Source organism: Hydractinia symbiolongicarpus, chromosome 8 (assembly GCF_029227915.1).
Source record: "Hydractinia symbiolongicarpus strain clone_291-10 chromosome 8, HSymV2.1, whole genome shotgun sequence".
In the NCBI taxonomy this organism is placed as follows: domain Eukaryota; kingdom Metazoa; phylum Cnidaria; class Hydrozoa; order Anthoathecata; family Hydractiniidae; genus Hydractinia; species Hydractinia symbiolongicarpus.
The window spans coordinates 19,177,735-19,204,006 of NC_079882.1; the positions used below are offsets into that span (position 1 = coordinate 19,177,735).

A 26,272-nucleotide genomic window follows, 5' to 3' on the forward strand; every position below is an offset into this window, starting at 1 on the left:
GAAAAGGGCACTTGCCGTCAATGGCACGTAGGCGTCTCATAACGCGGGCACTACGCGGAATCGCTATCAAGAGATTTCGGGTGCATAATGTTTGGACATGAGGGCAGTTGATTTCGTTAAATTGACGCCCCACGGTAAGAAAGAGAAAAATTGTTCAGTTGTTTTCAATCTATCAAAGGTTGACCATTGTGGAAAGATTTTTATCTGCCCGGACGAAAACTAGACTAATCGGATTTCGCTGCAACAGCATCATGTAAACAAAAAAAGTGACCTGCCTTTACTCAACAAATAAGCTGGTTACCTTTTACAGCTGGCCTTTCAAGTTAGCCTATGCATATTATATTCTGAAATGATTTATATCTGCACTGTGTGAACATCGTTTAATTATTGAATTTCCGCGCCCGAAGGCGTAGGAAATTCTTTAAAACCGTCGTTTTTTTCTTTCGGAGCATTTTTTGAGAAAAAATCGACCATGGGATTTCACTTTGCTCAGTCACAGATGTAAACTTCGTACCCAAGCTCCTTAACTACTGGGAAGTCTCGTATTGACGTTTCAGGCCAAAATTGGTATTTGTTTTCGACAAAATTTGGCACAGTTAACAAAAAGAGTATGCTGAACATAATGGTGACATAATAATTTTGATTTTTGTCACCTAAATGTCATTTTAGGCCAAAATTGGTCCAAAAATTAAAACTACTTCATTTTCAACAAAAATTGGCAAAGTTAACAAAAAAAGTATGCTGAACATAATGGTGACATCAAAATTTTGATTTTTGTCACCTAAATGCTATTTTAGGCCAAAATTGGTCCAAAAATTAAAACCACTTCATTTTCGGCTAAATCTGGCACAGTTAACAAATAAAGTATGCTGAAAATGATGATGGTACAATAGTTTGATTTTTTGTCACCTAAATGTCATTTCAGGACAAAATTTATCCAAAAATTAAAACTGCTTTATTTTCGACAAAAATTGACACAGTTAATAAAAAAGTATGCTGAAAATGATGGTCACATCAAAATTTTGATTTTTTGTCAACTAATGCCGTTTAAGACCATAAACGTTTCAATCGCAAGACTTTCAACCATGAATGATAGGCCGTATTTTTTGTTAGCAATTTCTTTTAAAATGTGAGTTTAATGACACGTTTCGATTTGTTTGCGTTTGTTGTAAGATATAATGTCAGTGGTGTGCTTTATCTTCAGAGGTTCATGCACCGAACCCCTTCGAATGTTTGGCACAATAACACAACGAATTAGCAGGTTTTCATCAAAAATTTTGGTAGCGCGCGGAAATTCTTAGAGCCCCCAGGGCTTCTTGTTTATCATTCATTGTGGTTGTGCAACAACAGCGAGATTTCTCACTTCGAATTTTTGTGATTTCACAGAATTTAACATGAACGCCAAACTACGAGGTAGTCTAGGGGCGTTAATTTTTTTTAAGTCCACAATTGGAAAAACCATTCTAAGCTATCTATCAGCTTTCAATTTGCCAGAATCTTTTATCAAATTTTTTGACAAGCCATGTCATTACGAAGGTGTTGAAGCAAAAAAGGCTTTTTCCGCGAACTGCTAAAGTTCCTTTTGATACGTTGCGTCCTGGTTAAGCAAATTGTCTGCAAATAACGTGTTGGACAGCGTTAAAACACATAGTCCGGATAATAATCCGTCTCATGTTTCATTGATAACGAATTCTGTAAATATAATTTCTATATTTCGAATAAATAAAATTACAAAGACTTTTATTGGCGTATTTTTGATATCTCCATTGGTAAGTCCTTTCGATTTACTTGTATCTAAACAGAAAGTGGAAAACATGAATTATGTTGTACTTTAGATTCATTGTAAAATTTCTAAATGAGCACCTGCCGTTTCTGCTCCTTTTTTATATCAAGAGATTTTACACGAAAAAGTGTACACACTTCTTAATATAAGAAAATAAGCTATACAGACCAGACCTGGGATGTTTTTATTTTTTCCACATGTTGTTCTTATTTTGTACTTATAACTTACGCATTTTTTAAAAAAATTATTAAACAGCACATTGCAGATATTTGTGACCTAAAGTCTCTTTTAAAGATATTTCTTCATAATTGCTGTGTTTTTTAGAATAAGAAAATCAGTAAAGTTTAGCCTTGTTCTTGTTTTGTTCTTATTTTTAACCATCCCAGCCTCTTCGTTCTTATAAAAAAGAAAAGAAAAAACACCAATGCATTGAAAGGTTACCTGTTCTCTCGTGACCATATTTCTTAACGTTACAACATCATTCTTAAGCTCCTCCTCCCCAATAACTGCACAGAATGGTATCCCATTTTCTTCGCAATATTGAAACTGGTTCAACAGCTTCGGATTGTTTTTATACGAAATCTCTGCCTACAGAAAAAGTGCAAACAAAAACTGTAGAATGTTAAAAAAAGAATTTTATGCGGAAGAAGTTCCGATCATTTTTTTATTAGGATTTTTTATCCGCAAAGGTAATTTGCACATGTTTTATTACAAACATTACTGTTGAATTGATTCACTAAAAGACACACAAATGAAGCTTGAGATAAAAGTTGATACTTTTTGTTATCTAAAATTAGCTTGGAGAACAAGTTAAATTTCTTTCAGCTTTATAGAAACTACCTTAATATTTTGGTCCCATAATTCATTCACCAACTGCAGACGCTGCTCCAACATATTTTTTTGGCCAGAAACGACTAAAACTTCCGATTTAGATGTTCGAACTTTGTCAGAACTGGCCTAAATTAAAAAGATTCAAAAAATTAAATTCAGGTAGACAAAAAATTAAATTCAGGTAGACAAAAAATTAAATGCAGATAGACAAAAAATTCTGACTCATTCTGTAAAATTCAAATGTCGTAAAATGCGTGAATATTTTGCCAGGAAAAATTGGAGTGTACCTCAGCTTTGGCTTCCATGATTGAAAATATTCGTTCAATACCAATACTGACACCAACACATGGAACCTGAATTAAATAAAAAATATTAGAAAAAAATTATCAGCCATTTACACTTCTAGTAAAACTGCTTCATACACCATAAACATATTTTCAAATCTACAGATTAGAGAAAACTATCAATTAACACGGTTAAAAAAACAAGAAGTATGATATACATAAACAACCTTGCAAATAAAGTTTACAAAAAGCTGTCTATCAGATTGTGATTTCTGTTACGAAGTTAGACACGACATATTTTGCTATTCAGATAGGCAATAGTATTTGTTACACACTATGCAGTTATTTTTTAAAATTGATTTGTGAGATCTTCTTGAACGAAAAATTCCTCAAAATTTCAATGGGCAATTCTGGGGTAAACTGACTGACAGGAAGAAGAAAGACCATAAAATAACGGAGTATAAGAAAGTCACTTAGTGAGAAAAAAATAATAATATACGAGTAAATCTTAATTGCTCGAAAAAGGAAATTGCTGTAGTTAAAAAAATATATATTACCAGAACTGTCACAAACAACAAACTTTGTTAAAAAGAATTCTGTGAGCTTATGGCTCGGAAACAAATAACAAGAACGGAATCAGAAAATTTACGTTCTTTGAGTGTCATTAGCGTAGCGAAAAGAATTCCGTTCTCGTCATTATTTACAATATAATTTGCCTTTTGCTTACATTTTAACCAAATTTTGTAAAATCGATGTATTAAATAACTTGATATGGTGGAGCATCTTCGTTTCTCTGTTACATAATAATGTGGAAATTTTATTTTTCGTAAACTACTTACCAGGCATTTGGAGAGACCTTAATTCTGCCTACATTCACTTTTGAAAACTTAGGCTGAAACACCTTTACTTTACCAGTTAGTTAAATAATGCTTTTGAGCACTTATCTTATCTTTTTAAAAAATAAAATTTACACCAGCAAAAAAAAAAAGGGAAAAATAGTTACCAATATGAGATTTGAACACACGACTACTCCCATTTCGGTGCTCACAGAGGAAAAAATTTCCATACTTGTAGGACACATTTGCGTTTAAGTTCACAACTTGTAAAAATTCTTTCAAAATACGTAATGAGTTAATAAAAACGAAGGTGAAGTTGAAAAACAACTAAATATAATGAAATAAAAATGAAGGAGAGTCTGCTCATAGAGCGAGATCGACCATTCCTTAATAAGTTAAGTAATCGGTTAAGTCTATGCCTCTTGAGCTTTTTTGATATAATTTTGATACGAGTCATTAATTTTATTATTACTTTTTATTTTTTTTTAAAAGCAATGGCTTTGCTAAAATATTGTGTAATCATGCTCGCATGAAGCGGGCGAAAGCTTACATGAACTTGTTGCAAAAAAAGTTGTTTTTTTAAACCAAGATACCGTCAAACTTATGCTGAAACATTGACTTAAATAAAAATGCATTGAAAAACACAGTTTATGCAGATAAATTTGTGAAGAGCCACTCCAGAAAATTTGTTGTATCAAGAATGATTATTAAAAGAGATTTAAAGCATGACAGTATTACTGTACCTTCCTTCCTTTTGCAGCAAACATGCCAACCAGTTCATCATATCTGCCACCACCTGCTACAGAACCTATACCAACCTGCTCCCCTATAGAAATTAATATATACTGTCATTTATACTGTTTTATAGAGACAAAAAATAGAGACAAAAGTTTTTTTGCGTGCAGATACCTACCAGGATTTGCTTTGAGTAATTCATCAGGTAAAGACGTTAAAATAGCCTCATAAATAACTCCAGTATAATAATCGAGTCCCCGAGCTAAACTCATATCAAATGACACCTGAAATGTTAAAAATAACATGTAATATTAAGCCAAAGAAACAAATGCTAAAGTGTCAAAGAAAATATTTTGTAAAAAATTACTTTTTGTACAAAAAGTTTCCTCAAAAAATTATTTTTCTTAAAAAACGTCCTCAAATAATTATTTTTACAACATTTACTGGTTCATGGAGTGACGGGGAGAAATTTCTTACATGATCAAGCACGTTAAACAGTTCACAATATTTCAGTAGCAAATTCATGTCATCGATGCCTTGTTTGGCTATTTTATTATTTGGTAACTTCTGATCATTGAGAAGTTTATCTATCAACTCCTTTTTACCTAATGAAAAAAAAACATAAGTATACGGTATTTTTATGCTTCTTTTTCCAATCAACACAATTTTAATATTTAATACTACTAAGGAAGAAAGTGCCCCAGCTTATTATCGAATGATATGTAAAATGGAAGGGAAGAGTGTAAGGTAAAAAGAGTTCTTATTGAGTACAGTTTTACCTTTTAACTGTACATATTCATATATTTTATCTGCTATTTCTTCTGCTAATCCTTTTTCAGTGACCATCTCTTTCTTAACTTCCTCCCAAGGTGTCTGTAGAAAATAAAAGTAAAAATTATATCTGCACAATTTTTTTATTATTATTATTGCAGGCACTTTCTGTATTATACTAATAATGGTTTAATTTAGGTACTAATTTTTGCATTTTCGCGGATCAAAGAAAATTTTTTTTTCTGGTATTAATTTTCAGGGATAATTGTTTGTAAAACATTTTGTGGATATTATAATTTTTGCAAATGGCATCAAAATATTACCAAATATATTTCTCAATACAACATAAAAAAGTACACTTTATGATTCCCTATTATGACTTTCGTAGCAGCACTTCATATTTTTTCTTTGTGTAAACGAAATTGTGAATTATTGACATTTCAGGATTTTTTTCGCTTATGATATCTTGAAAAATATTTTGATGCTATGTAATATCATGAATTTAGTCAAAAACCATGAAAATAAATTCTTTGCTAAAATAATACCATAAGGTAATACCTTATCTAATTTATCCACTGATGAGCAAATTGTACGGAATTGATCTGTTGGCACACCACAAATTGCGAAGATACCATCCAATAGTTTTCTATGATTTACCTAGGTGTAAAGATATCAATGTTTATATTAACATTAGCACACATCCCCAATCACCCTAAGCAATGTTCAGTTCTTTTACCGACTTTAACAGAACATAAAAAAGTTTGAACAATTATTGTGTGTGGCATTACAAAAAGCAATAAGGGCTACACTTCACAACGTTTTGGCTGTTCAACTTTTTCTTACATAAAAAAGTTGGTATACCTTTATAACGTAATCGCCTAATTTTAAATGGGATAAGATTTCTGAAACGATTTTTATACATTCTGCATCTGGTATTAATGGATCATACTGTCCAGCAATGTCAAAATCCTAAAAGGATGTTATTAAGATTATTAAGGTTGTTAATTGCAACTTTCATCACTTTATTAAAGAATCAAATACTTAAAACAATAATTACAAGTAATTACAGGTATATGCATTTTAGGTAAGTACTTACACACTGGTAAAACTCCCTGTATCGTCCTTTTGTCATTGCTGGATTATCTCTTCTATAAACACGAGCTATATGAAATCTTTTTATTTTGTCTATTTTATTCATTGCAACATATCTAGCAAATGGAACCTGCAATTACAAATTAAGGAACAAGGTTCATTAGAAAAAATTCAAACTAAAATCAGACAAGTGGCACAAAATGAGAGAACAGGCTGATGATTAAGAACAAATTAAAGGAATACTTAATTTTTCATTTATAATTTACAACTTTATTTAAACTTTTTTAGTTAATACAATTACCACATCGTTCCTGGCAACAGTTCTTTCAGTGTACCACAAATAGAAAAAACAATGACTCGTTATTTAGGCTTCAATTAGTTTGTTAAAAGATACAGTCAAATCATAGCGAAGAGCCAAGATTTCTCCTCCTTGATCCTTCAAATCATATATTAATTTAGAATCTTCTCCATATTTCCCAGTTAGTGTTTCCTGCAAAAAAAAGAAAAGTATAAGAAAAATATTATATGTATATATTAAAAACTTTTTTATGTACTCGCATCATCTACTTAGGACTGTTGCAATAACATTACAACAGGAGCTCAGTCGTTAGAGGGATTGAGTAAAAGGCTCAGATCCATTAACTTATACAATTGCAAAGATTTATTGACCAATAATTGCTTATAAAAAATTAAAAATTCAAACCTTTAGCTCAAAGACAGGTGTATCAATCTGAACTGCTCCATGCCGTTCAAATGTACTTATTATAGTTTTAAAAACGTTCTCCCTGATAGCCATCTGTTTTGGACCATAGTCCTTTGTTCCCTGTAAAAAATATAAAATAAAGTGTATATCAAGTAAATAGAGAGAATCATCGCATCAGGATAAACCAATCCTCCTTACTTTAGGCGTTTTTAAGACAAATTTGTTATTTTTTGTAGGCTCATTTCCCAATAGCTTTTTCAACTCCAACAATTTATTGACTTCATCTTTGATCTAAGAAAAAAAACATAAATTTTAAACAGCATTATATATGCTATTGCAAACAAATAACAGGCTAGTCATTATTTAATACAAGTACTTGTAGGGGCCATTCACAAAGTACACACACTTGTGGCCCGCAATTGTTTTTTGTACATCTGTGAGCTTCCTTCCTACTGTTTGTTATAACCCTGAAACCACATAAATCAATATTTTTTCTCTGTTCAGACAAAGAACATCCTTCGTTGATGGTATTTCAACTTCGAAGTATCATATCATTAACTTTAATTCTTCAAAGAAGTTTTTTAATTAGTTATCAACAACTGGTATTCTACTCTCCAGTTTGATTTTGATTTTTGTTCTATTATTACTTTACAAACTTGAAAGTTTGCATTAGCATTTGAATAATATTAATCATTTCAGGAAGTAAAACTATTTTTCTCATATAAAGACAAAGTATACTTTTTGAATGACCCCATACTAAAATTTACCTCTCTGGAAAAGATTGTCTTTGAACCACAACGTGTTCTTCGAAGCAAATTTGTCCGCATTGTAATAAAAAGTATATTATATTTCATTTTGTTTCTTTTTCTACAACACAGAAGTTATAAATGAAACAAGACTAATTTGCTTTTTACCAGCAAATGATACAGCTTGAAAACAAAAAGAGGCTGAAATAATCTGCTTCGAAGAACAATAAAAAATGCGACACTTAGAAATAATTCTTTGAACTTTTCATATGCTAAAATTTAGCTCAACTTGTGAAGGGATCCAAAATGATAATATAGCCAATTTTAAAAAAAGTTTGCTAGATTGTTTTCTTTATATTTGGGGATTTCCACTGCAACCCATGCTAGCATGAAAAACCGACGTTGGGTAAAAAAGTATGAAAAAAAACTATGGCTGATCGATCGTCAAATGTTTAAATAGTTTTGATATAGAAAAATAGTGAAAATTTATCTAAAAAATAATAAGAAAGTGATATGTGCAAAGTGAATTATATTTATCACAATTTTACAAAGTCTATAAAAAAACACCTATATATAAAATTGTTCTGTAGCTAATTTACCAATCTTGTTAAAACAAAATTGATGTCAAAGTAAAGTATATTAAGATTAGTGAAGCCAGTACATTTGGCTTTAATGTTTAAGGCAAAATAAGTTGGAAACGATGAAAATAACTGATGTTATCTGCTGTGTGGGTAACTAGGGACCACCTGGAACCAAAATAAGACCAATTTCTTAAACCTGAGTCAAGCCACTTGTTTTGGAGCAGTTGGGTTGTTGTTGTTATCAATGAACTCTTAAACCTTGATATCTAGCCATGCAACTGCTTATCAAAAGGACATGATCTTATAAAAAATTTTAATTAATGGAAGCAACTTTTTTTAAAAAAAAGGATTTGGTACATTGATAAATCTTTATTATCTCTAATACCTCCTCAATGGTTCGTTGAAATCACATGATCATCTACCTTTTTATTTGATCAGAGCCTTATGCTCAAGACAATGTAGCGTGTGTTCAAGTTGGTGCATGTGATAAAGCATTACCCAATCCGACAAAATTCTATAAGTAGTCTAATAGTCGTATATTTAAGCATGGAGTCTCGTGAATTTACAAATTCATTAAATCAAAGAATGAAAAAACGTGACTTTTTGGTTGTTTTGCTGTAAAGCCATTTTCACTTTTATAGCGAATTTTTCATTCAATTACGCTTTCTGTCTGTTGTTACACTTTTTATAAAATACCTGAGTTTTAGTGTCATCTGACTGTATACTTAACGACTTTAATTTTCGCACAACTTCTCCCTGTTCTTTAATTTTTTCTTGAAGTTCTTCCCGAGTCAAAATACCATTGGCAGCCATTTTGACGTGATGTAATTTTCCCCGTGTAAAGTACTCACGAAAGTTGTATTTTGAAGCTTCCTCAAAAAAGCGGAACCGTTTTTGTCGCGTCGTAGTCGTGCTCTGTTGGGTTATTTTTAAAAATCCAGGTATATAAATACGCATTTTATTTAATGCACAAAGATAGCTAACACTATCTAATATTTTTTTAAAAATCCAGTCAGTACGCCATGTTTTCAACGGTGTTACACTTTATTTTTCTGTACTTCGTTCCGATAAAAAAATATGTTGTTAAAAATATGTGAATTTTTAATTACAAAAACGGCTGTGTTTTTGTGGTATATATAAAGTAAAGATATAATTAGTTTTTTCTCTGCTAAAAGTTACATAGAAATACCGTGGCACAGAATCCAGCACAAAAATAATATTTACAGTTAATGCAAAACAACTTTACTATTCACAGAGATAAAAAAAAATACAAGTCACTCCAAAAACGAATTTCAATCGTTGCAATTTAAAGCGTCTATTATTCGCGATATCCCAACTTCGATAATTTCCAGTTTGTTGGATATTATTAATCTGAACCATCCTGGCTCAGAAAACTCCAAATTTGTGCCAGGAACAACATACACGCCATGTTTCATGAAACGATCAAACAGCTCCAACTCTGCTTTTTCTGTTTTTTCCCGAAGAAATTTCGAGATATTAAAAACAATAAACATTCCACTTGTGGGTAAAATATAAGGGATGTTCATTTCATTAAGTCGCGCAACAACCAAACCACGTGATCTCAACAATCGATTTTGAGTGGTTGATTTCAAAACTTTAACCCAATCAAGATCGGATATCATTTCTTGGACGACATATTGAGTTAGAGTCGATGAAGTGGTATAATACGACAATGAAAGCAAGGCCTTTTGAACCAATGCATTGAAAGTTATGATGACACCGCAACGAAATCCAGACAAAGCAAATGTTTTGCTGAAACTCCAAACAATATGGATAATATTAAGGTACTTATGGATGTTGTGTATTCCGAGTAAATTAACGAATGACATATGTTTGTCATCATAAACTGATAACATATATATTTCATCGCAGATTAGGTGAATTTGACTGGACCAGCAGTATTCCAATAACATCAATAGCTGTTCTTTCGTGTAAAAACTTCCAAGAGGATTAATAGGGTGAGATATCAATAACGCTTTGATTTTAATCCCCCTTTCCGTTACTTTTTGGTGTATTGCTTTTAAATCTTTCATAGTTATTTTGAAATCATCAGAAAAATGAAAAGGGCATAATCTAGTCGCAAATCTTTGCTCTAAATCTGTTTTAAACGCTTTGTAATAAGGTGCAGGAGTAAGGACTCCCTCTCCTTCGTCGCATAGAATTTGTCCCAATGTTTCTATAGCAACACCGCCGCCATTTGTAACAAATATCTCATCTGGTGTGACACTTACGCGAGGGCTCATAAACATTTGAAAGAATCTGCTCAAAGAAGTTCGAAATACGTCCATACCAGTAAACTTACAATAGTGCGTATAGGACTCTTCCATTTTTCCCAAGTTAATTTCGCTCAATTTCTTGTTGATGATGTCATAGATGATGTTATTTTCTGCAGTACCCAGATTTATAATACCTGTTGGGTTTGCCTCTGCATCATAAGGGTTGTCTTGTTGTTTTTTCCATGAAGTATATAGCAGATTCGGCATTCCCAAACTCTTCTCGGCACGTTTGGACAACATTTTCAATTCAACTTAGTATTAAATGACAAAACACATCAATTTATATAAATTTTGCGTCCAGCCCAGATCCAATTATAACCTCGTTAGATTTTTTACTATGATCTCTGTGACATTGATGTCATGTAAAAAAAAAAATCAGTAACGCTTCCTAATCATTACTTGTTCATGTTTATATCCATTGATGAATCAAATTAGGGAAAAATTAATGCGGAAGAAAATAATGCGGAACTAAAATAACGGATTCTCCTGAACATTCTCAAAATCTGACGGATAAAACAGACATTTTCGTTTTTCCTAAATAAAATTCTTCAAGAAACTCTGACAGAGCAACAAGAACATTTTAAAAATAACTGAGAACTATGCTAATAATTTTTGTTAGATGGTCTAGTGTAAAGTAAAGGCCAGAATTAAGATTACTACTGGGCTTATTGAGCCTCTCCCTTTAATACATGTATACAGATCAAGAAATAGTTGTTTTAACTGTTAATACACCTTACAATTCGCGTATTTGTTTTTTTTTTCGCGAACAGGCGTGTCCTTAAGCGCATGAAAATATGTTTTGATCGATATATGTTAATCTATGAAGAAGCAATCATCCTTGTTCCCGAACAGTCGTTTCTCATTTCATATTCCCAAACAGTCGTTTTCAATTTTTAATCAGAATGTCACTTCCTAAAATAAATGTTGATATCACCGCTATTTTTTCCGCATTCTCCTTTAAGCACTCACCTTATCCAAATTTATGAGGCTCCGTTAACGCATGCGCGTACGACCATGCGGCGTGAAGGGAAATCATATGGAATCACCAAAAATTCAGCTGCGGTACGACTTCTCGCATTTGTTTTTTTATAAGAAAGAATTTCGATGTAGCAAAAAAGTATTGAATATAACTCAACACTACTAAGCAAAAGTGTTTCATCAGACGACGAAGATACTGTATTACAGCGTCCTTCACACGTGACAGTTATTATCGAAACAGTAATTAGTCATTGCATTGAAGTGATATCAATTGTGACCAGGTCTCGTTGTTACCGCACCGAAATAGTAAATACATACCAAGTTCAAAAATTCACTCAAGCAACGGGGGCGTCAAGCAATGCACAATTAGCCTTAGTTCAACCTTGCTTCCGATACTAGAACATAATTGACTAAACACGTGCTGTGGGATCAGTTAGAATTGACAATGATACAAAAAATATCAGTTTTTACAGACACAAAACAAAACACCTCTAAATTTTTTTCGATCCTATTTTCAAAATTTTAGTTTACATATCGGTGTCTTCAATTTCTTCAGATATCGCTTCGAACGGTACTCTCACGTGCGCAGCGACGCATGGCTCATATATCCACTTTGGGTAAATTCGTTTAAAAAGATTCATGCAAATTGTGTCTTGCGCTTTTAACTGTCCGTCAAACACACACTTCATATGACCGTGCGTACCTAAAACATAAGATTTTATGCAGTAATGAAAAGAATACTATTTTGCTTATTCACTTTCTCTTGAGCTTCTACTGTTTCATACTGTTACCAGTTAATAAATAAAAAGGGTCCTGGTTGTGCCTGTAGAGCTTCTAATTGAGCAATATGAAAGCCACTACGACTTACTTGTCAACCACCTTCAAAAACCAACTCTATACAATGTTGCGTGTTAGGCAAAGAAAGAAAAAAAAGAAAATTTCAAAAGGCACTGGCGTGACTTGGCCGAGAGTCGAACACGCGACCCACCCGCGTTTATGATCGTGTAAATGGATCACTACATGAAAAATATGTTGGCAATTAAATAACAAAAATTTAATTTTCCTACCTAACGGCTCTTTAATATGACCTCTTCTTCCGTATTTTGTAAATAATTCAACAGGTTTAAACCACAGAATGTCCTCTGAAAATAGAAACAATAATAAACAATATAACCGAAAATTAAGGTCATCCAATCCAATGTTATGATGCTTTGTCCTGCCTCGCGTGATACATTGATTTGCGTCAATGTTTTTATGAAAAGAATCATTGACTTTATCTCCAGATAAACTATAACATATAAATTTGATCCCTGAAAAAAATTGCATTCCAATCCCACAAGCTGCGTCAACAAACGAAAAGAAAAACTATTTTTACATGTTTTCTGCAAAGTTGAAAAAACACGGAACTTAAGCAGTAATTTCACAAAGTACAGTGGTCAAACTCACCTCTATTAAAAAACATATATCGGACGACACTGGACTTTTTATTTATTTTGAACGGATGACCGCTTAGTACTATCTTTTTGACTATTATTCGATCAGGATTCGATCCCAGCACCGACCCTGTGGCAACCAACTGATGCTCTTCTGTAAACACGAGAACAGGTGCAGGAGGAAACATAATTGGTGCGTACACCGTTGCTATAACAACATCAGAGTGAGGTAAAAATCTCTCTGCCTAAAAAGAAAGTCGGTAAATTATTATACGCAAATCCTTGTCTCACATTCATTGCATCATTTACAAAGTACTTTTCGGTCAACTCACCTTGAATTTATCTCCAGTTGTATGTTGCGAGAATATTGGGCACGAAATAAAGCGTCTATATCCAACATGAAAGATCAGTCGGTCCTATAAAAAATGGTTAGTTCAAATATGCTGCAATAAATAATGAATATTCAACATACACTTTTTCTTGTCACGCTAGAATTATATTTGTGTCCACAAATTGGAGTACAACAAAAAAACTGTCACTTCCGAATAGGTTGATAAAAAGTGAAAATCGTTTCAAAAATGTTTTCAAAAGGTAACAGGATAGTGTAATAAGGCAAAAGAATAATTAGCAGAGTAACCAATCAAACTTTATTCCGTTCTGATGTTAAACGCTGTCTTAACGTTAGTAGTGCGTCTAAACCCAAACTATCATCAACGACAAATAACTAACAAAACAAAAGAAAACAAAAGATTGCTTCTTACTTTTGCTTTTATCGGTAAGTTACAAGTTGGATGTCTTTTGATGGCGAAATTCATCACTGTCATCTGCAGAAGTAAATAAATTTCAAAATAGGCTTGAGCGAACTATTAATAAGAGATCAATAAGAGAAGCCCAGGAAAATAGGTGTACTTCACTAAAATTTTACGTCCGTTTAATATAGAGGCGCAATCGATATTCCTCAGCAAAAGAGCCAGCACCTTGAAAATTATATGTCTGATTAGACAAGTGAAACTCAAATTTGCGCGGATTTTTTAGATACAAAAAGTTATTATGTAAATATATGTTTGAATGTTCCACTCTGCTTGTTTGTGAGACACAGTTTGGTACAATGGGCCAGCCATAAGTGGCGTAAGGTGCATCATACCTTTTGTTCGTGTGGCAGTAGGCCGAACACTAGCATTGCGTGCTTTGGATTCCAAGTTTCTATAACGACATTAAAAATGTTTGAAAAAAAACTGAAAGATGTTACTAAGAACAGTAGAGCGAATTTCTTTCTATTGGAATAACTTTTACTCCGATAAATATGCTTAACATTTTACACAAAAAAGAAAATCGTAAAAGGACTGTTAATAAGTGACGCGACAGATTTAAAAGATTTTTTTACTTTTTACTTAAACCATTCAAAAAAGGAGTACGCTCTTAAACTGTCGATAATCCACACCGGCAAAGGATATATAACTTAGAAAGAAACACATCCACCTACCGACATATGTTTTCGGTACACCGCAAACATGGATCGTTACATACCATCCAGGCTATAATTAAAATATAATTTAACATGCGCCTCTCTAGACCAGATTTTTTTGGTTCTTAATGGTATTTTAAAACACAACGCAATAAGTGGAATAGGAAATAAAAAAAAATCAAAAGTAAAACTAACCAATGCACTATCACTCTCTTCATCATCTTCTTTCAAAATCCTCTTTTTAGTTCGGTTAAAATTTTGAAATTGAAAAATTCTAGATCGAAAAAAACACAGAATTAAACAATAACAAGTAAAAAAAGTATAACTTCCTCAAAAGAACGTCCACTCATAAAAAACAGTAACAAACCAGCACCCTACAGATCTCTTTAAACTTCAAAACACAAATTAACACACACAAGTCGATCCTTTGAGATAATGCAATCTCTGATATTACCAACTCTTAATTTTTACATACCTTGCATAATCTAAAGGCAAATTCTCTTTAGGGTCCCAGGGTGATGTACGGAAACTTTTTAAGCCACGATATCTGTGCAAATAATAAATTAAACTATGTGAAGCAGAACTTATTAAATACAGAGAGCAGTCGGTTGTGCACAATTAATTAGTTAGTTAAAAAAGGTTAGTTAAAGTTTATAATGCCAACTTAGTAACCAGGAAACTGTTAATATGTTTTAAAACATGCACATGGTAGAGCGCTATAACTATAATCAAAATGGAATAATGAATAAGGTTTGCGACGAAACATTTTCCTAACAAAAAAAATGAGAAATTTTATGACCGAACTTGCAAGGGGTCAGAAAATTCGTTCGGGAAGAGATGTTCTAAATAACCGAGTCCACTGTATGTTATATTTTTAGTTGTTCCTCCTGATGAAGAAAAGCACAAACCAGAAATATGCAAATGTTAATAAAAGTTAAAATAAGATAACTCTGAATTCTTCAAATGTGGATAGTTTCAGGTTTTTGATATACACAGAACAGAAAAACTTAGCCCAACCCTCTTCAACGATTTTTCCCTTTTTCTTTCTGCAAAGAACAACGTTCTTTCAATATAACGTACCGTTGAAATCTTTCACTAGCAGGCATATGCATAGGTGTATCCACTTCATCTGGAAACATCTCATTCTCCCGCTCTAGTCTATATTTTTCTAACCTGGAAAAAACAAAAGCATCGCTCATCATGGATGCATTACAAACAACCCTCGTTTTTGTATGGTAACACGAATGAGTTTGTAACCATTCATATCCAACTTACTGTCTTTGTTCTTCATCCATATCAAAGTCCTCATCATATTTTGCATCATTTATAACTGTGGATGCCGCAATGCTTATCTGAACAGAAGTTAAGGGTTTTACTAAATAAGAAGCGTTGTTTACAATACATATACAATTATAACCACAAGTTTCAAAAAACGAAATAAAGCAAAAATAAATACATCAGAAACAGAAGATAAACAATCAATTTAACCCTACTGTGTCAAATTCATCTCCATGTTCACTTTCCTAAAGTGAGAATAAAATATTTTATTCAGAGTGGAAACAACAGTTCTTACAAATATTTGTATCAAGCATATTGCATTTAGAACGAAAAAAACATCCCATACCTCTTCATCTTCAGCATCTGCAATTTCATGCATATCTTCGGAATCACTGTCTTCATCGTCTGCTTCTTCTTCATCATAATCATTCTCGTCAACAATCCAAGCCGCTTGATACTCTGATGTGCCTTTTGGTACTTTTTTTGGGTTTTTTTCATTCTGTTTTTGAGCTTCCTCTAAAATAAATAAGTTGTGAGCACAGTAAAACTTCCATTGAAAGAACGCTGTTTAAAATATATTTTTTTTTCAGCAAAATGCACAACGTAATGGAAACACTGCAATATATCTAACATTACCAACCGTCGGCTTGCAGTAGTTCTTCTTCTGTTGGCCATGTTTGTTCACCTTCCATTGGGTCAACTTCTGCTTCAGTTACAATTGACATCTGCTTAGATGGGTCAGAGGTAGCAATAACTTTAAGGTCTTCTTCCATCAAACTATCATCTTCTTCTTCCTGTATAGACAGTTTGATTAAACATGTAAAGTTTTTGTCATGAAAGACCTAGTTATTAGAAGATTTGAAAAAGTTATAGGACTTGTAATTTGTTTTCTTTAACGCATGCATACAAGTTGTGTGAAACATTTTAATGCAGACTGTATCAAAGTATTATCTCATGCAAAAAATATAAAGAAATATAAGTACTGAAAATGAAGTATACAAAATTATTACCATTGAGTTTTTATCTTGTTTTTTTCGTATAGTGTAAGGATCTGATGGTAAATCAATCTAATTGCAAAATAATGTTATGATATCGGGGTGTAATCCAAAAATTTGAAACAGTGGTCATCAGATCCAAAAAGGGAATTTCATGAAAGATTTCCTAAAATGTTTCCTAAAATCAGACTGATTACTCTTTGTCTGTTTACACTGTAATTACCTGTTTCATTTGGAAATCTCCAAGACCTGGCAAGTGAAGTAAACGATTCACTGACAACTGTTTTCCACGGATATATCCAGATATTTTTAGGGTACCCTTTTCATTTTCTGCCTGTGAAATTGAAAATGTCAACAAATTAGATCAGTTATAATGGAGCTTAAACTGCCGTCCTTAAAAATTTCATCACATTAACTTACATCGTCAGAGTCCATTTGAACATGATCTACCAACATGTAAGGACGCTTTTCTCGATAAAATATTGGCTTCTGTTTTTGGTTAGCCAACAGCCTTAACACTAGACCTGCATCCTAAATTGAGAAAACAAAATAATCATTAAAACCTAAAAAGAGGAGGAGAAAAAAAAAGAAACATGACAGTTCTTATCTGTTGCTTACTAAGATTTCTTAAAATAACAAGCTATAACAGCAATAACAACAACAACTACAGTTTGCTTACTACTAATTGTTAAACTGTCAAGTCGTTTAACCTGGAACGTCAACTAGAGTCCTCTAAGAGGATTGAAAAATGAGTTCCATTACTTTATTGCTAAACAACTTATTTTCTTGTGCTTTTGTTCCTTATGTTTTGTGTTGCATGCATATGACAGAAACCAACAAATCTTTTCTAGAATTGAACTTGAATCAGTATTTATATAATTTACCCCATCCTAATGTTTAAATAGTATTTATTTTTTACATAAGTTTGTACTCATGTATTAAAATTTTTGACCTCTTCAATCTTGAACTCAATTGCGATTCTTGTTTATTCTGCATGTCTTTTTCATGCACATTGGGCTTATATTTAAGAATGTAATACTCGCTGTCTGTCTTGGAGCCAATTTAAAAACCCTGGGCTTTCTAATCGAAAATGTCATTATAATCTCACCTTTTTATTATAGTAATAACCCTATCCAAGAAAATGGCATTACTTCATGTAAACAGATGGCAAGTACAAAATAGCTATGTGAAAATATGGGCAATGGGCTAAAGACTGGTTCAAAAATATTTCCTGCTGTAAATTGGGGGGAAACATAATATTTTAGTCAACAAAAATTATCTAAAAATACCTTTTGACTATCTATAGGATGCAATTTGACCTCTGGAAACCTGAAAATAAAAGGAACAGAAATAAATTTTAGTCATAAAGATTATTGTTTTTGAGAGAGAGCAAAATAATATACATAAATAACAACCATTTTTCCAACTGCTTTGTTATATTCTTCTTAGTATCACTTTGTTTTTTAATTGGCACATGTTTTAATCCCTAGAAAAAAAAGTCAAGAAGAATTCAAGCCAACAGAACTTTTTACAAAAATCTAGAACAATTCAAAAACATCCCTAGAAAATTTCACGAACATGGTCCATGGCAACAAGCAAACAAACAGGAAGACTCACAATATTAAATTTAAATTTTCAGGTGTTTTTCAGCTACTCTCAGGCTAACCTAACAAGTAGATTTTTTAGTATATTTCCTGCACTCAAAAAATTCCAGAACCTTTTGGACACTCTACAACAACAATTTTTTAATTAGCATTAATACTGTAAGTCTTTCATTTCTGATTAAAGCAATGCATACAACACAACATATGTTAATTTGTCTTTTACCTGTATTGCAAATATCGTTGATGGCAAACCTTGTGCAATTAAGTAGGTCATCCATTTTTGATTATATTCTCCCATGTTTCCATCCGCGGGTACAATGAACAAGAAAGAATCAGATGCCTACAAATTAAACTTAAACATGTGGCAACATAAACATAATATTTCATAATAGTATTTTAAAAATTTACAATAAGGCAACTCCAACTTAATTAGTTTTATGGGTGAATTTAATAGTAGCTTACAGTCAGTTGGCCCGCAAAATAAAAATAATTTTTATCAAGAATGTATGGTTGGAACAACAACAAAAAATACTAAAAAAATACACATTAGACCAATTGCAGTTGATTCTTTTTTATGGTAAATCGCTGCATTTGTACCATCAGCAAAATAATAGCACATTTTGATTCATTATTACAAAAAAAAAATTAAAAAAATTAAAATAGTGGCAGTTTCCGCAGAAAGAACTTATTACATTGATTCTAAAACTATTAAATCACGTTATATGCTCGCTAAAAAAGCATTGTGGCTCCCTTCGTTGTTTTTTTTTTAATTTTTCAATTAGTATCTACTACTATGTATTTTAGCATCACGCATGCAGTTAATATTTTTTTGTTGTGAAGGAAAATAGTAGTAACTTGTCTCACTAAAAAAAAAAAAAATGTTGGGATAAATTTGTGCTCTTGTTTTGAAGTATTAAAATAACTAGCTGTTGAGGTAAAAAGATAAAAATACTTGCATGCTTAAAAACTTGTTTTAAAAGTTATGGAGCAAAAAATTTCTTGCGTTGTTTTAAAAGTTATACAGTATTATTCTAGTGCTGTTTTAAATATTATACGGCAAGTTATACTTGCACTGTTTCGAAATTTATACAGCAAGTTATTCTCCTCCCAGTTATAATAATAAAAAAAATCAGGAAATTTATTTTAAAACATATTAGTGTTCTTTTAATATTTTTTGCGCAGTCTTATAAGAAAATCTAAATCTAAGTATAAAATCTCTTTACAGACTATAGTTTAGTTAATAATATACAGTTAACTCCTAGTAACTCTAACCTCCAAGGGACCAGAGAAAACAGTTCGACTTAATGAATTAAGCAAAGCTCCCGTTAATTTGAACGTAGACAAAAATGAGATATTAGTTTGAGTAAAGGCAATTTTTTCTTCAGACACTGAAAGAAATTTTGTACGTCGGCTTGACTTGTTGATAGTTCTGGTTCAACAACTCGACTTATTAGGTTGATGTATTTGTGACGACAGGTTCCGTTTTCACGAAACAACATATACTTCCGCAGTAACTCCAGAGCTTGACGCACATTATTAGATTGCGGGCTAATTGGCTCATATGAAGCATCATCAGGTGTCTTCTTCTGCAGGATTGTCTGATAAGATCTCATTATTATTTATTACTGCCTCAGTGTTGATGACAGAATCAGCAGCAGAGACGATATCATTTGAGAACAACTTTTACGAAATTTCTGGCTACATTACATACCAGTATTCATTTTCGAGAAAAGGGATGTTTGAGTTATCCGGGGAATGAGTTAACAAGTAGTTTTTATAAGGAAGTATTAAGAAATTTCCAAAGGAACCGCAGAGCTAACAAAAGTTCAAGTTAACCGGTGTTCAAGTTACTGAGAGTCTACTGCATAAAGTCTTTCACAACATTAAAATTATATATTTAAAATTCATAACGGAGAAGAGTGTTACAACAAGCGTATTCTACCTTGTCTTTATTATTTTTCCTAAATGGTATCGACTAAAAGTCATGCAGTATTACATTTTAGCTAGCGTATTTTCAAACATATTTAATAATCATAACAAAGGAGGGTGTTATGACAATAATAATCTGTCTTGTTTTTCACTTGTACTATTTTAGCGAAAATAACTAATTTTTGTTATAAATCACATAAAAATTTTAACTTTTGTAACTATTTTTGTGATTACAAAATTGGCTTCTAAAACTTTGAGTGGTACGAAAACTAGAAATACTACCACAAGAAATATGTAAATTTTTACCGCAGCAAATTACCATGAATGAAAAATCAACTGCAAGTGACCTTAACAATGTTGGTCCTAATGTAACGTCATTGATTTGTTTAGTGTAATTGTAGATTGACATTCAACTAACAAAAAAAAATTATTGATTATCTTCTATTCTATCTTCTATTTTTCTTTAAAACTTTTTGCTTGATATTATTATCATTTTTTTGTTTTCCAAAAAATTAGGGTCGGTCAGGTCTATAGAACAACTAATTAAGTTGGAGTTGCCTAACAAACTTTATACTAGATTTTTTTGCAAGTTCCTCAGTTTTGCATAACATGTACCTTTCCAGCATCTAGGATTTCAAATAAATCTCTTGGGTTAGGAGTTAAAATTGTAAATCTTTGACGATGCCTTGTTGATCTTAATAAAAAACAAAAAGCGAATAGTTCCATATAACGAGACAATGCTAGAAATATAACAGATTTGCAAAAATAATAAAAAATCATATACAATTCTTACATTATTGTTTGTGAGTGTTCCTTTGTGATAGAAAGAATCGAGTCATCACTTTCGATAATATTACTTACAGCCTCTTCGCAGTTACATAATTGTGAAAGTGGAAACACTGCCTGAAACACAAAGGTTAGTTGATAAAAAACATTAAGATAAGAAAAAAACACTAAAAACCTGTGCTTACAAAAAACAAAGCTCACAATAACATGGGGTGGTGTGTGTTCAGTTCCTACACGGCGTTTCTTTTCCATGGTTTCATCACGCTTATTTTTTCTGATTTGTTTTGCTTGATGTCGTTTTTGTTTTTTATCTAAAGCTTTGCTTTTCTTTGACAAGGCTTTTACATCAACCTTTCCTATAAGTAAAAGACCAAAATTGGTTCAGTACTTTCAAAACAAACACACTTAACAAACATATATTATTATTTACAATGCCAAACAGGGTCTGGTTCAATAAAGGACAAGAAAACTATTTGGTTTGGTTACAATTAGAAACCAGACAACCTAAAAAGGTAAATGGAAGGCAGATGTTAGAATTTTTCTCTATACTTGCAAATCAAAACTTTGTCTTCAATAAAAATATTTCCATTATTTGGTCCCAAAGATCAACAGGCTTTACAGTTTGTGAATTAAAATGCAATTTCTACAAAATATTAAAATTCATTTCCATTATTGCTTCTATCTTTATTTCCGATAGTAAAGTTAAGTGGCAGTGACTTTTCCTTCTTTTTTTGCGTTTTTATTTAATTCTTATGTTTTGCTTGATTATTTTAGGCTGTTAACAAAAATAATACATCCTTTTAGTGCATTTCAGTCATGCATTGGTAAGGTTACTTGCTTCTGAAAAGCTGTTTTCATTACATGTTATTAAAACCTTATTTATCACGCACAGCTCACTATAAATAAGTGTATAAAAATATTTTCATGTTAATTTAATATAAAACCACAATTTTAACAAAATTATAATGTTTTTAGTATCAATATCAGCAAATATACTTTAATTGTTATTATTAACTTCTTATAACTGAAGTAGCGCATAGAATAGAATGCATAGCTCAAAACTGTTTTTAAAATTCCAAAACGTTTTTATTATTAGAGCAGTTGTTTCGTAACACAGAAGAAATGTCGGAATTTATGGCCTTGTTAAAAACAGTAATGAATGTCGCAGTGAGCTAAATTTTTTGTGGAAGTAAAGTGTAAAAATAAGTGAAATTTTTCAGCCTTTTTTTTAAAAAAATTTGAATTCTTTTTATAACCTTTAGGGGCCTTCTAAGTATATATTGCTATATTATTTTTTGTTTTTTTTCTTCACAAATCAATTATACAAATATTTCACAAATCCTAAATTTAAGCTAATTTTCACCCATTTCAGCAAATTCGATGACATCAGCCAGCCCTCGAAATTATATATATTTATATTTTATTTTGCAACGTCAAAAAACTGATAAGGCTAATCTTTGCTGCATGCTCATTTTGCGGTAGAAAAGTGGGGGACGTTTTGATTTGTGAACCCCAAACACGATGATCGAGCGTCTACGTATAGCGACATGTCCGAAATAGTATGCATGACTATACTGTCATTTTTATAAATTTATTGTTTATTTTTCAGGTTATCCACAAGCAAATAAGCAAACATATGCTTCGTTTTCTAATTACAAAAATCTTTATCCATGTGGCTTAAATAAAATTTATTCAAAAAGTTCAGCTACATTTTAGCAAAATTTATGCAAAGAAATGTTTTTTAACGCACGCACAGGTTTCGTTTTTAAAATTTTTTGAATTACACTTGCAGCATAAAGAAAATCCCTTAAATTCGGACCTGCTATGATTTCCAATTGCTTTGTCAAATGAAGAAATTATCTTCAATTAAATCCACGATAAAATGTCTGTTCCGCCTGTAAGTGTAGTTTTGCAGACTTAATTCATCCGTGCCTCCGTCGACATTCACCACCGAGTTAGTTAAGAAACGCATGGCTGGATTTCTTGTGTAAGACCTGGTTACCAACGGCCAGGAGTCGATGAATTGGCTAGGATGGCCAGGTTGGGTATGAATTCTATGACTACATTCATTATATACCTGCTTAAAGGTCCTATCTTGCATAATGTACATATACACAGTATGTCCCATGATAAATTATCATTTACAGTCGAAGAAAACCACTAAACGTGGGATCCCCAATCGTGACACTTAAACTACTTTTGGTTTCTACATTATAACCTTCTAGCCAATAGAAAGTCCTACCAATAAACTTAAAAATATGATTTGGAACTGGGGTGTACTTGGGTTCTTTTATTACTAGATAGAATTCTAATCAAATTTACCCCGGTCTTAAGCTATTTTACCCGCAACCAAACTGAAAAAACAGTTTCCAAAGTCGGAAACAATTTCTGTTTACAGAAAAAAACATCTGGTTTTTGAATTTGGAAACTGTTTTTCTGAGTGTTTCGCTAGACCGAAGGATGTCGTACCTCAGTTTACAGTTGACCCCACCCGTATGTGTATTTACCACCACATAAAAAATTTCATTATTTAAAAGAATTTCATTGTCTTCACTTTCCCTCCAGGGAATAAAAATATGAAGTAATCACTAAAATAATACCTTAATAAACCCCTCCGACATCCTTTGCACACCATCGCACCATCATCACCGAGGATTTCCAACAACAACTAGAATCACGACGCATGTCATGCTTTATTTCCTGAGCCTCCGATTTTAAGTCACCCCGAAACAGTTTTTTATAGTATATATATAGTTTTGGTTTTGGTAACATTTTTTTGACTGTCGTTGATTATATTCGATTTGTGTTACTTTAAATTTTGAAGGGTCTATGTTTGAACCTTGCCTCATTTGGATATAAATGTCCCAGTCTCCAAAGTCTGTTTCGCTACGGTCAAACCGCTGACAAAATTAAAATGGTTTCCACATTTTTTTTTAAAATTTTGTATTTTTATCATTATTTAAGTTATTGAAACTTTTTTTTATTGTTTTAATTTTACTGAAATAAAAAAGTATTAAAACGATCTACTTTTCTGTCTAAGTATCTAAACTTCTAAGAGAGACATAGCGATGCCATTTAATGTTTTGTTAGGTAAGATTTTTCACAAAAAAATTATGGCGGCGTGGTGTTTACCTTGGACTTGATTGCTCAACCCGGGAATCCTAGTTCGAAACCAGAATTTTTCAAATAAGTCTCGCCTATGTTGGAATAAGCGAGACAACGGTGTCTTGGCAATTTTAAAGCTAGCTAAAGGTTGGCAGAGCACGAGGGAAGGGACAAAACAGTAAACTACTTCAATGTACATGTTCTTAACTTTATTCCAGAGATATTGTGGAAGACATTCATCTAAATGATAATTTTAAAGTCATTTTTAGACATTTGGCCTAAATTTACCAATTTTGGACAGGTGTCCAAAATTTTTTTTGAGATTATTATTCTTTATACAGAATAAAAAAATCTTATTTTGTTCTTGAGATATCCTGCTTTAAGAGGGTAAATCGAATTATTTTTTCGTAGCATTTTGGTCTGCTGGGAAACAGCCGTGAGATGTAGACAACGGTAAACCGAGGTACAGATTCCTTCCAGCCTTAGGCCGTCATCAAAAATATGTTGTGTTCGCGTCCTCCGACCGACTCACTTTGGTAAAAAAACTTGACTCGGTAAGTCGGAAAAAGACGGGGAAAAAATTTCGCGAGATATTTTTAACCTAGTTAAGACATTACAATATTTAATAGCTTTTCACACATTCCTAAGAAAAAATCGCAAAAAATCTTTGTTCAGAATGGATAGTCTACGCGACCATGATTCCAAAATTGTCACTCGTGCCTCGATATGTTCGCGCGCAAGTAAGAATTATGTTAAAATAAATTATATAACCTAATTAGGTTAAGTGTCGCCTATTTAGGTGAACACTGCCACGTTTTTGTCCACCATATTTATTTTTTCCCTGTGGCGTGAATGGCTGAAATCCATTATTTAAAACAACAAATAGTGCCACACAAGGTTTGGGCCATATGTTACCAATGCGCGATGCAAGTAAGACAATAATTGGTCAAAATTATCTGCAAAGTGGACAGATTTGATTCACATAAATATTGTATTGCGAAACACAATGATTTAGATGTATTTACAACAGAAAGTTTATGTTCGCCTAGTTAGACTACGGGTAGCCTAATTAAACTACATCACGTCGCCTAACTAAACGACTCGCCTAAGTAGGTCATGCCGCCTAATTAGGTGTTTACCCAGACTGTCAGGATGCGAACATAACATATTTTTTATGGTGGCCTTATCCCAACACGAGGGTGCCGATAAGCGGCATACGCCGTAAAAAGTGCGGGCGTTTTCGGGCGAGTTCGGCGTTTTGAAAAAAATTCAACTATTCGTCCGAAAAAACCCGCATAGACCCGAACAATGCCCGAAAGAAAAAAAAAACAGACACTAATATATGATTCAAAAAAACTATAAAAATTAAAATAAACTTACTATGTCGTAGCGAAGTTCTTAGAAGAACTGTTTTTGATGGTTTTTGAAGAAGTTTACTTTATAAATAACTTATATATAAACTTTATTAACTCCTTTCCCATCAAGCGCCTTTTTCCCAACCATCGTCCGCATGGTTTGTTACAAGGAACTGCATTTCGGGAATGTTCCGGGCGAGTTCAGGAAAGTGCGGGCGGTTTCGGGGGACAACCGCCAATTTTATTTGAAAAGTCGCCTGAGCTCGCCCGTATATATGCAGGCATTTGCAGCTTATCGGCACCCTCTTATCCCAAACTGTGGACTGTTAAGGGCATGTTTTAAAGTTCAACTCGTTTAACTTGCATAAAAAAATCATAACATGAACCGGAATTGAAAAATGGTCTATTCTTTTTAAAAGAGATCATAAAAATTTTAAGATTTTGGACATGTCTTCCACCGTGAACTGGGCTATACACTATTACTACAGAGGCAATCAACGATACAAGATTATGATAAAAATGTAATATACCTTTATTTGTGTTTTCAATTTGCCCCTTTGTCCGATGACGACCATGTTTATGTTGTTTGTTTTTCTGCTTAAGTGGTCCTGGTTTATGTTTTGGCTGTGCTTCGGTAGCCATTTTGAAAAGAAATGTGCTTTATTTTTTTTTACCCGATACATGA

General features: G+C 32.4%; 3 protein-coding genes and 1 non-coding gene across 5 annotated transcripts; 1 reads left to right on the plus strand and 3 right to left on the minus strand.

Annotated features, from left to right (window-relative positions):
- Positions 1-132, plus strand: LOC130656093 (U11 spliceosomal RNA). The gene has a single exon (XR_008984836.1). It is a non-coding gene; the product is annotated as a U11 spliceosomal RNA (small nuclear RNA).
- A 1,558-nt stretch (positions 133-1,690) lies between these two features.
- LOC130654934 (histidine--tRNA ligase-like) lies at positions 1,691-9,215 on the minus strand. 2 transcript variants are annotated; one of them, XM_057457588.1, is made up of 15 exons: positions 9,059-9,215; positions 7,234-7,326; positions 7,036-7,155; positions 6,727-6,822; positions 6,337-6,462; positions 6,102-6,209; positions 5,799-5,897; positions 5,249-5,342; positions 4,947-5,074; positions 4,648-4,753; positions 4,478-4,560; positions 2,902-2,967; positions 2,624-2,740; positions 2,225-2,371; positions 1,691-1,794 (listed from the first exon to the last, which is right to left on the minus strand). In XM_057457588.1, the coding sequence occupies exons 1-15, from the start codon at positions 9,173-9,175 to the stop codon at positions 1,741-1,743; spliced, it is 1,554 nt and encodes a 517-aa protein (XP_057313571.1). In that variant the 5' UTR covers positions 9,176-9,215; the 3' UTR covers positions 1,691-1,740. The 2 variants fall into 2 exon arrangements, with proteins under 2 accessions (XP_057313571.1, XP_057313572.1); XM_057457589.1 differs by lacking the exon at positions 9,059-9,215 and adding an exon at positions 7,803-8,112.
- A 252-nt stretch (positions 9,216-9,467) lies between these two features.
- Positions 9,468-10,899, minus strand: LOC130653818 (1-aminocyclopropane-1-carboxylate synthase-like protein 1). Its single transcript, XM_057456325.1, has one exon. The coding sequence runs from the start codon at positions 10,897-10,899 to the stop codon at positions 9,655-9,657; it is 1,245 nt and encodes a 414-aa protein (XP_057312308.1). The 3' UTR covers positions 9,468-9,654.
- A 1,158-nt stretch (positions 10,900-12,057) lies between these two features.
- LOC130655991 (pre-rRNA-processing protein TSR1 homolog) lies at positions 12,058-26,271 on the minus strand. The gene is made up of 24 exons (XM_057458824.1): positions 26,118-26,271; positions 21,329-21,483; positions 21,135-21,244; positions 20,957-21,035; positions 18,636-18,752; positions 18,224-18,294; positions 18,098-18,137; positions 17,229-17,339; positions 17,032-17,142; positions 16,824-16,880; positions 16,454-16,607; positions 16,160-16,329; positions 16,029-16,058; positions 15,811-15,887; positions 15,616-15,708; positions 15,011-15,082; positions 14,731-14,809; positions 14,554-14,605; positions 14,215-14,273; positions 13,832-13,894; positions 13,403-13,486; positions 13,084-13,315; positions 12,705-12,779; positions 12,058-12,340 (listed from the first exon to the last, which is right to left on the minus strand). Exons 1-24 carry the CDS (start codon positions 26,227-26,229, stop codon positions 12,165-12,167), a joined length of 2,379 nt encoding a protein of 792 aa, XP_057314807.1. The 5' UTR covers positions 26,230-26,271; the 3' UTR covers positions 12,058-12,164.
- Position 26,272: the final 1 nt, after the last annotated feature.